Here is a 12,098-nt window from a genome sequence, read left to right on the forward strand (position 1 = left end):
GTATGTATGTATGTATATAGATAGATAGATAGATAGATAGATAGATAGATAGATAGATAGATAGATAGATACATAGATAGATAGATACATAGATAGATAGATACATAGATAGATAGATACATAGATAGATAGATAGATAGATAGATAGATAGATAGATAGATAGATAGATAGATAGATAGATAGATAGATAGATAGATAGATAGATATAGTCAACAACCAAATTGTAACTGATATTTTTCATAACCCAACGGACTCGAAGTAATATCTCCTGTTTAGCTCATGCCACCGGAAGCGAAAAACATAAAAAGAAATATCGCCTTTAATTCAGCAAGGAATATTTGCACAATAGAATCTGATAGAAATACTCGGGACCTCCGTCTTCAAGACCTCAGAACAACACTAACTAAAGACAATATCCACTCTTGCTTATAGACTATGAACTTAAGCGTGCAAAGAAATTAGGCATTAAAACACCAAAGGCAACAAAACGTAACACCGTCCCTCATCTTAAAACACTACCGTATATTTCAACTGACAACCCTAAAAACAATGGGGCATACAACACTATTGTAGAAAACCTACCGATGTTCACTAGGGATCCAAAAATAAACAACTTTTTGAAAACACATAAATTCATCAAATGCAAAAACCAACACAACTCGCTGAAATTTCTTCTAACAAATGCGAAGCTTTACACAACAACCACAAAACCAACGGTTCAAAATGTGGACGCCCAAACTGTGGAACATGTCTCAACCTACTGGAAGGTTCGGAATTCCTATTCAACCAAGAAGATAAGTTCACAATTAAAACCAACTTCACTTGTGCTACTGAGAATCTAATTTATATTATAACTTGTTTAGGTTGTGGACATAACACTATAGTTAAGTATATGGTTAACAAACTGCCATAGTCTATGATAAAGGACAGTATTGGAATTGTGGCTAAGGAAAGCTTGATTTGCTTCCCTGGCGTTTATAAAGAAAACCTGAAGGACAGAAACAGCGCCTGACCTGAAGATATAAGTAGTTGGTACGACTGGTAGGCCACTTACCTATCACTGGGTGGATCCAGACTGCATGGAATTATATAAGGGAGAGAGCAACTGGAGTAAGATGAGGAAAGGAATTTGGAAAGTCAACAGTTGCAATGATGAAGATTATTGCGGAAAGGAAATTGGTATTTATTTTTCAAATCGAGAAGGGCATTGTATAGTGTGATACTAGTAGAATAGTTTTCAGAGTTGTCCTAGAAATAGGTGATGCTGAGGTGGAAGATGCAGCTTGGTTTAAGAAGAATGATGATTACAATCATATTAATGTAAACAAACTGGCTGCTGTGCTATAGATCATAACTTAAACAAGAAGGTTGCGCGATATATATGTTCGGATTGATTCGCCATCTGTGATGAGGTGTGTTTGATCAGTAATTAATAATAAGAGGGTTCGAACAATGAGAGCTGCAGATATGATTGCGAAGTGACACCTTGGAATCATAGAAAAGTTGATCGACCTGAAGCTGCGAGTAGTCTTTTTGTTCTCAGAGAAAAATAGTAAAGTGAATGTTCTTATGTGGGTAAGAAAAACCTTTATTCTTTTATTCTCTTATTTGTTTCAATCATTTGACAGCGGCCATGCTGGATCACCGCCACTAGTCGAACAAAACGACTCATTCTTTGCAAACCTAGTACTTATTTTATCGGTCTCTTTTATACTGAAAGGGGACGAAAGAATATTTTACACAGTACAGTTACCCAGTTGGATATTCCGCCCGCCATCCTAAGGAAGCACAATCTGCATAGCCACTGCATTGACCCCACCAGACCAAAGGAGCCTCTAAATGTCAAAGATGTCTTCATCTTGTTTCCGATTACTATGATAAAACAGGCAATTCGTACGAGACGATTAATTCATTTATATCTGTATGAGAATAACTTTTAAATTGAATAAGTAAAAGTATCCACTTGCGATTTTCAGATATAGTTACTGCACATCTCTTTGTGATTTTAATTATACTGTGTTTTTAATGTTTTTGTTTTGTTTTCGTTTTATGCTTTTTTCTTTTAATAAGTATGAATTTTATAGCTTACATACGCATAGATTGAGTCGTTTGCTCAAACCAACGGTAAAGAGAAAAACAATATTTACAGTAACAAATAATGATAAAGTTTCTCACCGTTTGTATTGGTAACCCTAATGTAGAGTTAGATTCGACTTTTGTTGAGTTCTCATTTGTTGAGTCCATTAATTCCATCGATAAAAGAAAAGCATCGTGAAGTATTGCATCAGCTAAGGACAGGTTTTTATCAGTTAACATAGTTTCTGTACATTGGGACGAATTTTGGTCTACCATGAGCTGAAGCAATGTTACATTAGGATGCGCCGGAATTAGATCATCCAAATCTACTTCCTCCAGTCCCTAGAAAAGTAAATGAAAACAATTACAAAAAGTGGTGCAAATGAAAAATTTAGCGTAATCAATAATTCTGAACTGAATATTTAATAATCAGTTATTGGTGTTCATTTTCGACTGCTGTATGAATGTTCTGAAGTTGTGTACATAATATTGATGCACATTACTTCGAATTTTATGATACAATAACTAATGCTTTTAGATTTCTCTATGGTTTATAAGTACGGGTTTCAATGTTTCGTTACAATTCACTAGAAATGTATACTAGATTGGGTCCCTAAATAGATATAGAAATAAATTTCTTTCAAATCTCAACTGTATAAGAGGGAAGGATAAATTATATATTGTTCTTTCTACCGTTTGGATTGCTTAGCCATGGCTAAAATGCTTTTAAACATAGGGCTGTCTACTTGATTAGGAGTGACCTGAGGCTATACAAGTAGGTATGACCTAAATTTTTACCAATTGAAATGCAAGTTTTAGTGACGGAGGACAGAATCAGTTGTTTATTACAATGTAGAAGGTTCGTGTGTTATATGGGGACACGAAATTATCAGTACATTGCTCTCTTCAAACCAATTAAAAAGTTTCATGGGGGAAATATACCGATGTATGGCAGATAAAAAGCTAAGACAAGAAATCAAATGACATGCAGTTATGCAGCCTCTAAGCAACATCAGGTGTTGGAGTGGACTATCAGAACTGTGGTGCACAAGGACATTCAATACAGATTTTATGTATTGAAGAGAGGCCAAATCAGATTTGCAAGGGCACAGGAAAACCATCTGATCCGTGCTAAGCAGTTACTTAACAAGATTAGAAACCCTCACGAAAGGACATGTTATGGTTCTTTTCTCTTGCAAAAAATTTCGACCAGGACCAAAAGTCTTGACGAGAGAAATGATAAATGGTTATGCGCAGATCGTTCTTTCGTCCCTAGAGTGCAAAGACAGTTACTGAAACCTTTGATATTTTTAGGAGTGGTCGCCAACAGTATTCACTCTAAAACAGGGTTTTAGAATTAATACTGCTGGATTCGTTGAGGTGCTGGAGACAGTTGTTAAACATTTGATGGATGAAGTACAGTGGAAGTCCGTGTTTTAGGAAGATTCAGCACATTCTCACAAAGCTCACCGAATCCAAGAGTGAATGTCAGAAAACCTTTACGATCAAGTAACACCAAACATGTGGCCTTCAAACTTGCCAGATTTAAATCTCATTGACTACTACGTTTGGAACGATGTTGAAAACGAGACTAATCACTATCCTCGCAATACAAAAGTTTCCCTGAAGGCTGCTATTGTCCAAGTGTTGTTCGAAATGAATAAAGGCCATTTGATGCAGGCATGTCACCGGTCCCACGCTGAAGCAGTCATCGATGCTGAAGGCGGGTATATGGATTAAACTTATACTAAAGCTCATCGGAAACACCGACAGAAGTATTTATTAAAATTCATTGTTTTTTCTCTTCTTTCTTTTAGTAGATTTGAGTCGTTTTATTAAATTACCGAATAGTCCCGTATAAAAGTCGTGGCCTGCACGAATGAATAAAAAGTTCAACCCATATTCATAAAATCGCGAGTTCAATCCCACTGATTGAAATTTAGGACAGAGTAACTGTATTTATAAAGTGCTGGACCACTATTAATGATCACGTCTATTAATAATCACGTTATTTCATTTCATAGATTTACTAAAATATTCATAGTCAACACTGAAGGAGATTCATTTCTTACTAGGTTTTCTTGCTGTGTGTGAAATATCAGCAAGCTTCCATTGTGTTCATAGTGAAGATAATTCCTTTTTAGTACATTCCACTTGTTCATAAGAAGAATCACTATGAATTGCAGATGAAGGTAGGGCAGGATTGATTGTAAGAACACAGTACATGTGATCTCTGTTTCACCAGCTTACCGTGGTGAGTACGAATAATTAGATGTAAACCCTACTATTCAGGGCGGGCCAAAACTCTCGCACCATATTACGCTATTATTATTATTATTATTATTATTATTATTATTATTATTATCATTATTATTATTATTATTATTATTATTATTGCTATTGTTATTATTAAGGCGGCGAACTGGCAGAATCGTTAGCACCCCGGGCGAAATGCTTAGCGGTATTTCGTCTCTCGCTACATCCTGGATACAAATTCCACCGAGATCGGCTTTGGCTTTCATCTTTTCAGGGTTGATAAATTAAGTTCCAATGAAATATTGGGGTCAATGTAATCAACTGGTCCCCTCCCGCTCAAATTTGAGGCCTTATACCTCCAGTAGAAAGGATTATTATCATAATTATTATTATTATTATTATTATTATTATTATTATTATTATTATATTCTGAGTTCAAATTCCACCGAGGTCGACTTTACCTTTCATCCTTTCGCGGTCGATAAAATAGGTTACCAATCGGATACTGAGGCCGATGTAATTGATTTAGCTCCTTCCGTGAACTTGCTGATTTTGTGCCAAAATTTGAAATCATTATTATTATTCATTTTGTTCACCATGCACAAGTACGTGTCTGTGTTCCTCATTATTATACTTATTCAATTTTAGAAAAACTGAAGCATGTTTTTAACAAGTCAGGAGCATATTGAACTAATTGATGTGTGACTTCTGGACCACCCTCTACATTGCTATTGTATCTAGGTGTTTTAAGAGGTGTTTCTTTATATCGTATAAGACAGGAAAATATTTTAAACATATGGAATAACTATGCTGATATAAAATTTAAGGTATACTCAGAGTATGGGTTGAGCTTGATTCCTTTGGGATAACAATGCCATGCATTTGTATCAGAAATAATTAGTACTTACCATGTTGACTACTAACCAGTTATATGGATACGACATCATACTTAGCAATAGAGCCTGAAATGAGTTGGAAAACAAAATAAACTCTCAGTAATACAGTAAAACGAGCAACTAGCAATAATATTTGCGTTAAAAATTCACATTCAAAAACGTGTCCATATTTCATAACAAAGTAATGTGGAGACGGTATATTGCATGTTTTATGTAGTTTTACATTTAAAAGTACTACCTAAAAATTTATAAAATGTTTAAATAGCAACTTCAGCATTTATACCTTTCCAGGTAATATTTTCCCTTGATGAAATTATATATTTAATGTGTACATTAACTAATTCATATAAAATATTATGTGATTTGTAATTTTAGTTGGAAGTTTAAGACAAAAATTATTGTAATTTTGATTAGGAAAGATCTTTTGTCATTTTACCGAAACTGAATCTTCCCTGCGGGTTATAATAAATAGATAGTGAAATGAAAAAAATGGCATAAGATACGTATTTAGAGAAAATATTACTGCGAAATGATAACCTCTAACAATAGCTTGTTAGATTTCCACTATAGATTTAGATGAACGTGGTAGTTTGGCGTTGTCTTTTCTCGACTACAGTGGAGATATGAATCCATCGAAAGAAATCAGTCGATAGTTACATAATATCTTTCATTAATGATGGTATTTTCCTTTCGGTATTTATGTTCGAATAAATGAAATTGCCCTTTGAAAATCAAATATTGTTAAAGACCCACAGTAATGAAAAACACTTGGCTTCCCATCGACTCGGTGAATATGAGTGTCATGTGAAGAGAAATATAACAAATTTTTAACATAAATTTCGCAAAGAGTGTTGTGGTGAAATTAGGAATAACAGTGTGTTCTTTACCTGTTTAAGTATTCGTGTAACAGTGACAGAGTCACAGATGACAATATATTGATTAAAGAACTGAGAACGAGTAATCTTCAGGTAGCGTATTATCTCAGGTATGCTGCGTTTGTCTGACGTGATTTTGGCAGCCTTTACATCCAGTTGGTAAATATGAATAAGTTTCTCAACCAAAAGGAAGCCTACAAGTAAAAGAAGATCAATAATAATAATGAACATTATTCAGTGTAATTAAATACAATTATAATTTAATTGAACACAACAATTTTGTTGTGATCATAAAAACTTATCACAATAAGCAGTAATTGTCATTTGTAAAGTTGTAATGTGTGATAAAACGCAAATGAGCATTCAAAATTCATTAGTGTAATGGAACAAAAGTTGTTAACTACATACAAGGTTAACTTTGCGCGGCTTTTCATTTAAATTACCAGAATTATTAATTATTTCCATAAATATAAGGGTAGGATCAGATTATGGGAGAGTTTCATTGTAGTTATTCAACCGACTGACGGGGTTGATAAATGTCATATCCAAAATACTGAGGACAATATGTCTGCTATAAAGATGAGATAGCCACATGTATCGTATTAGTTTGAGTTGAAACATACATGACAGAACGTGCAACGGGGTTTCATAGCAAAATGAATTATAGCATCACCGAATTATTTCAACAGTGTTTACAAACATATCATTGCCGACCATATTACCTGAAGTCCTCTCAGGCAGCTACATAACACTAAGTAGTGAGTCGCCCTAATTCAAATGAATTCTTAATCTAACATCACAAATAGTTGTAAGATTTAACCAAACAATATGTTTTCCTAAAACTAAAAGCAAAAAATAAATGTGTGAATCATTCACAAACGAGGCTTCTTTCTTGTCGAATTGCGTAATTGAGCTAACTTACATATGTATCACTTGCGGTCATCCATATATAAGTCTTCACAGCAGAACACTCAGTTGCTATAACCGTAAGATTCACACGAAAGTCATTCTGAACATCAAACAACAATTTAGAATTTATTTAACATCAATAGTTGAAGTTTAAAGTTAGATGTTTTATCGTGTAAATATCCGAAACACATTCATTAGTCTACGAAGCGACGAGATAGTTTTTTTCTCAATCACTCAACTTTTCTTTTTGTGGAAACATTATTGAATCGGCCGCATAACAGAATAACAGAACTTAACTAAATAAATTTCCTATAAAATATCTTTTGTCCTGCTTTTTAGTTGTTATTTTTACAGTATATTTTTTGTGATTGAAAAACGTTTTCGTTTAAAGGCTAAGGAATAAATCGATTCAGACGGGTGGTATTCCATGCAAATGACAGTCTACGTTCATGAAATAAAGAACAAATACAGATCTGTCTAGATCAGGGTTATATTATAATTATCTATAGGTGAGTCGAGGTTGAAACAAATATTAGTAGGATGCAGTAAATAGTATACATCATCGGAGTTAATTATACCAGATTCTGATTTCAAATAACATCAAACCAACTTAAATTATCAAACTTTCTACTCTGGTGCACAATGCTAAGAATTGCAGAATATCACTCACTGAATAGTTTATAAACAAGGGTATTGAAGAATTATAGACTTGTAAGTGAGAAAACGACCATAGTTTAATCGTCTCCGAATGGTATATGCCAGAATTTATGCTTGCGTATGAGCTCAGAACTGTGAGTGTGCTGGAGTTTGTGTAAGTTTGTGTTAACTAATAACTCTGAAATCAGCATTCTCAGAACAAGCTGAAGCATTCAATTTGTAGCGAAAAATCTTGCTGAAGGCACGGCCAGATGCCTTGACGCCACGTACCAGCTATCCGGTTACAGCAACCCACGTTGTAGAGCAACAAGACAGCACGACAAAAAATGGGGTTCTGTAACCTCTGGTGCAAGACTGGATGAACAGAGAACCAAGTCACGTGTTTACTCACACGATTACAATGACCTCGTAACGCAGCAAAACTCCAGGAACAACCTATGTCGAAGCTTGCCTAATCCAGAAAGCAGAGACACATTAATTTAGCATAAATTCTGTATTAATGTTTTCGATTACTTATTTCTAGGATACTGAATGATGAAAAATAACAAATATAAACAACAGATAATTGGAGACACTTCAAAAGAACTTTGAAACTTATCTTGTACAGCTTAATAAAACTAAAATTACAACAGTTTCTCGATGGTCGCTAGAAAACCAATCAAATCACTCATAACATTACTCTACTGTTCTGAAAAATACAAGACAAATAAGTTAATATAGATCTGGATACGGTCTTTAAATATAACTGGAATGTCTTTGATTATAAAAGTCTGCCCATCATTGCCGACTTAGGGATACATAACAACGCCAGCAGAATTTATTTATTCGGTCTAAGTTCCTATGAGGCAGTCATGAACTACATAATTTTACCTTTCTATCCTCGTCTCCAGAGTTTTTGACTCTGAAAATGCATATAAATTCTAATACATAATTAGGAATATACACATGCAAAAGCGAATTTAATGTTGCCATCTCGTTTACTAATGTCCTGATGTTTTCATACACATCAAATATTTATAAATGAATATGTATGAGATATAGGGAGAGAGAGAGAGAGAGAGAGAGTGTGTGTGTGTGTGTGTGTGTGTGTGTGTGTGTGTGTGTGTGTGTGTGTGTGTGTGTGTGTCTGCGTGCGCGCGTATTTGAATCGGTTTCATCAGTCACAAAGATCTATTAAAATAACTTTTGAAAGCTTTCGGAAACTCATTGGCAACTACGTTTTGGACTTTGAGTGTATAAAGAGATTTATCTGTTAAACTTCCATTTCTATTACGACTCCATCCAAGTGTGAGTGCGTTTGTGAGCGCTTAATTGTTAGTGCGCGTAAGGATATATATAAATGAGGTGGGATTTTATAACACACTTCGAATAATTGCTCTGAGAGTACTTCTGTTTTCCAAGTGTATGTTTTTTACTGGTATACTGTCAGAGCTTGGTGCCTTACCATTTGAAAATGACTAGGTACAATTACTTATTACTTCTTTGGTGGAGTCCATTGCATCTATAGGCAACGTTTATTTCCCTTTAATTATAGGCTGTTCTATAATGCTCGGTGGCAGTTCAAAGAGATTATAAAAAGCCTTTTATTCTTTCATTTTCATCTTATGGTTTTCTTTCTTCCTATTATTATATTCACAGTTGTCCATCTGAGAGAAGGTCATTGGATTTCTGAACCATTTTGTTTTATCATGATTTTATCTTGAAAATAATCTAGCTACTTCTTGTTTGCCGGTTTGGGGTTTCATCTATTTGTTTTGTATTTTCTAATGTTGCTTTATTAGAAATCAGATATTTTGGTAAAAAAAAATTCTCTAGTACTAATCCCAAATGAAATCAATACAGAAGCATCAGCTTATTGGTTGTTGCAACTAAAAGCTAAAACAAAATCCTATTTCTATGAATATGTATCTATATACATCTATTACTAAGAATCATTCAAAATGTTTTTCGCCCAGAAATATCAACCATCATAGCAGATTCTTGCAACAGGAACGTTTACTGAATGCAGCAAACGTTAGAACATAAAAGCCATTATATCAGTTGTAGAGTTTAACAAAACTTTCAATTCAATGTACCAAGTCAATTGATGCAGATTCTCAACGCATATGGTATCCTAAACACCATCAGAGGTGCTATCAACAATGTCCGCAAAGATACTATTATTCTGATGTGATACAGATTTCATTGAGATCCTGGCTGCAATATTATAAGGTGACACTCCACTTTTGCATCTTTCCTGCTCATTGTGACCTTGGGTAACCCAATACCAATTGCCACATTAAATGCAGAAACAGGGTATTCTACAGCTATTATAATTGATACAGATTATGCAGTTGACATTACTCATACTTCTAATATTATCAAGTAATTTAACTAATACGTGAAGGGGTTGAGGACGCTGCAATATAGATTGGACTGGTGTCAATGGCAACAAGACTAGCGTTATGGCTATCAATCAGCCAAAAGAATATAGTATATCATAAAATGGTGCAAAATTGAAATTTGTAAATTATTTCAAATATCTCAGAGCAGGATAGAAAACTCGCGGAGTCACAGCACAGTAAGAACTTAATAAATAATAGGAGGCAAACTTATCTAATGACATTAAAATACAGTTTTTTAGTGATACTGTTTAAAGCGTAATGATATATGAATCTGAATACACACTAAAGTAATATAAAGTACACTAGATGGAAGACAAGGAAAGCAGCGAACGCTAGTTGTGAACAAAATATACCGAACATGCAAATATATCACGACGAACAGAAATCATCAAACGATGCAGACTTTAGTTTGTACGAGTTTTTTGACAAAGAAAGGATGAACTTGTACGTCAACTATTACAATGGGAACCAGTACAATGTAGAAAGAGCAGCGAACCTTACTGAAAATATGTATAATAGTTGCTACGGAAGACAAAATATCGGGCATGGAAGCATTTGGACGGAATGTTTTCTACTTTCATTAAATTTCTACTTTAATTAATACATATTTCTACAATTAGTTGGTGTCAGTTAGGTGATAAACACTCCATATATATATATATATGCATATATATATATATATATATATATATATATAAAAGATAAACAAGAGTGAAAAAACTACAGAAGGCTTGTGTTACGTGGTTAAAGTATATATTTAAATCGTTATGTTAGAAAATTTGTTAGAAAATTTTCAGTATAGAAACATTGTATTTGGAGAAATAACCGGTTTCGTATTTCTTTTCAAATTTCTCTACCTGTATCGAAACATGTCTTCGCTCCGGTGTATAAAATGGAGTTCTAGATAGGGGAAGATAATCAGGGATTTTGGTTATTGTTGTTTCACTTCTTACTAATAATAATTATTTGCAACCATAATAATTGCATTTAGTTATTTATAAAGTCAATTCTACCTTCTTCATTAAATGATAATTTAGATTTGGAAATTATTTAGATACTAATAACGTTTATACAATATTTAGATATAAAAACATTTTTGCGTGTATCTACATGTATTATAACTATTATTATGTATTTTATAAAATATTTTATCAATGCATACTAATATTGTTTTTCCATATACATACCTAATACAATTTTATATTTCCTAATCTACAATATTGGATTAGATTAATCATATCCCATATTATAACATATTCGTTATTTACTAATTTTTTGAATTTCCAGTCGATGTCAAACTCTATATTTTGTAAACTCTGTCTCTATAAATATAAGAATTTCCTGTTTTTTGTACCAAAGCTATCTAATACCTATATCTTGGAATCTTGATGGATCGCCGTTCTCATTTTGAAAGACTGTTTTATTGATTTATGTTGATTTTGTTTTCATTGTATTGCATATTTTCTATGAATCTTTAAAAAAATTTACTTATATCTTCAAATTTCTATTTTTAAAATTTAATATTGTTCATATTTTCTTCTTGATTTCAATCCCTATATTTCATAAATATTGTTCCGAATTATTTTATTTAGTTTTAGTCTGTAATTATCCATCATCATCATCATCATCATCGTCATCATCATCATCATCATCATCATCATCATCATCATCATTATTATTATTATTGTTCAGTACTTTAATTTTTATAACGTGCTTCCACTTCACTACCGAGCGCATCTCTGTGTGCCTTGGGTATGTGCTGTGGTTTGCTGTGATGCTCTTATGGTTACTGTATTGAAAGTGTTTTGCGTAGGATGTGTGCAGTGCCCAGTAGTGCAATTTTCTGTATGTTATATATATTTGTAAGTCCTGGTGTTTTTGTTATGTATTTGTTATGTATTTGTCTGAATATTTTTTTATTATACCTACTATGATAGGAATTGCTTCTGCTTTTAGATTCCACATTCGAGTTACCTCTATTTCCAGGCCTTTGTATTTTGAAAGTTTTTCCATTTCTTTTAGGGAAACGTTATCATTTGCTGGT

At 33.4% G+C, this 12,098-nt stretch overlaps 1 protein-coding gene across 2 annotated transcripts in view; it reads right to left on the reverse strand.

Annotated features, from left to right (window-relative positions):
• Window positions 1-12,098, reverse strand: part of LOC106883780 (glutamate receptor ionotropic, kainate 2) — a 276,968-nt gene that overhangs the window by 71,536 nt on the left and 193,334 nt on the right. For both annotated transcript variants that reach the window (XM_014934910.2, XM_014934911.2), the window contains exons 4-6: window positions 6,117-6,298; window positions 5,242-5,295; window positions 2,177-2,419 (exon numbers count right to left, since the gene is read on the reverse strand). In XM_014934910.2, coding sequence (XP_014790396.1) covers window positions 2,177-2,419; window positions 5,242-5,295; window positions 6,117-6,298 — 479 coding nt within the window. The remainder of the gene's footprint in view (window positions 1-2,176; window positions 2,420-5,241; window positions 5,296-6,116; window positions 6,299-12,098) is intronic.

This window comes from Octopus bimaculoides, chromosome 13 (assembly GCF_001194135.2).
Source record: "Octopus bimaculoides isolate UCB-OBI-ISO-001 chromosome 13, ASM119413v2, whole genome shotgun sequence".
Taxonomy (NCBI): domain Eukaryota; kingdom Metazoa; phylum Mollusca; class Cephalopoda; order Octopoda; family Octopodidae; genus Octopus; species Octopus bimaculoides.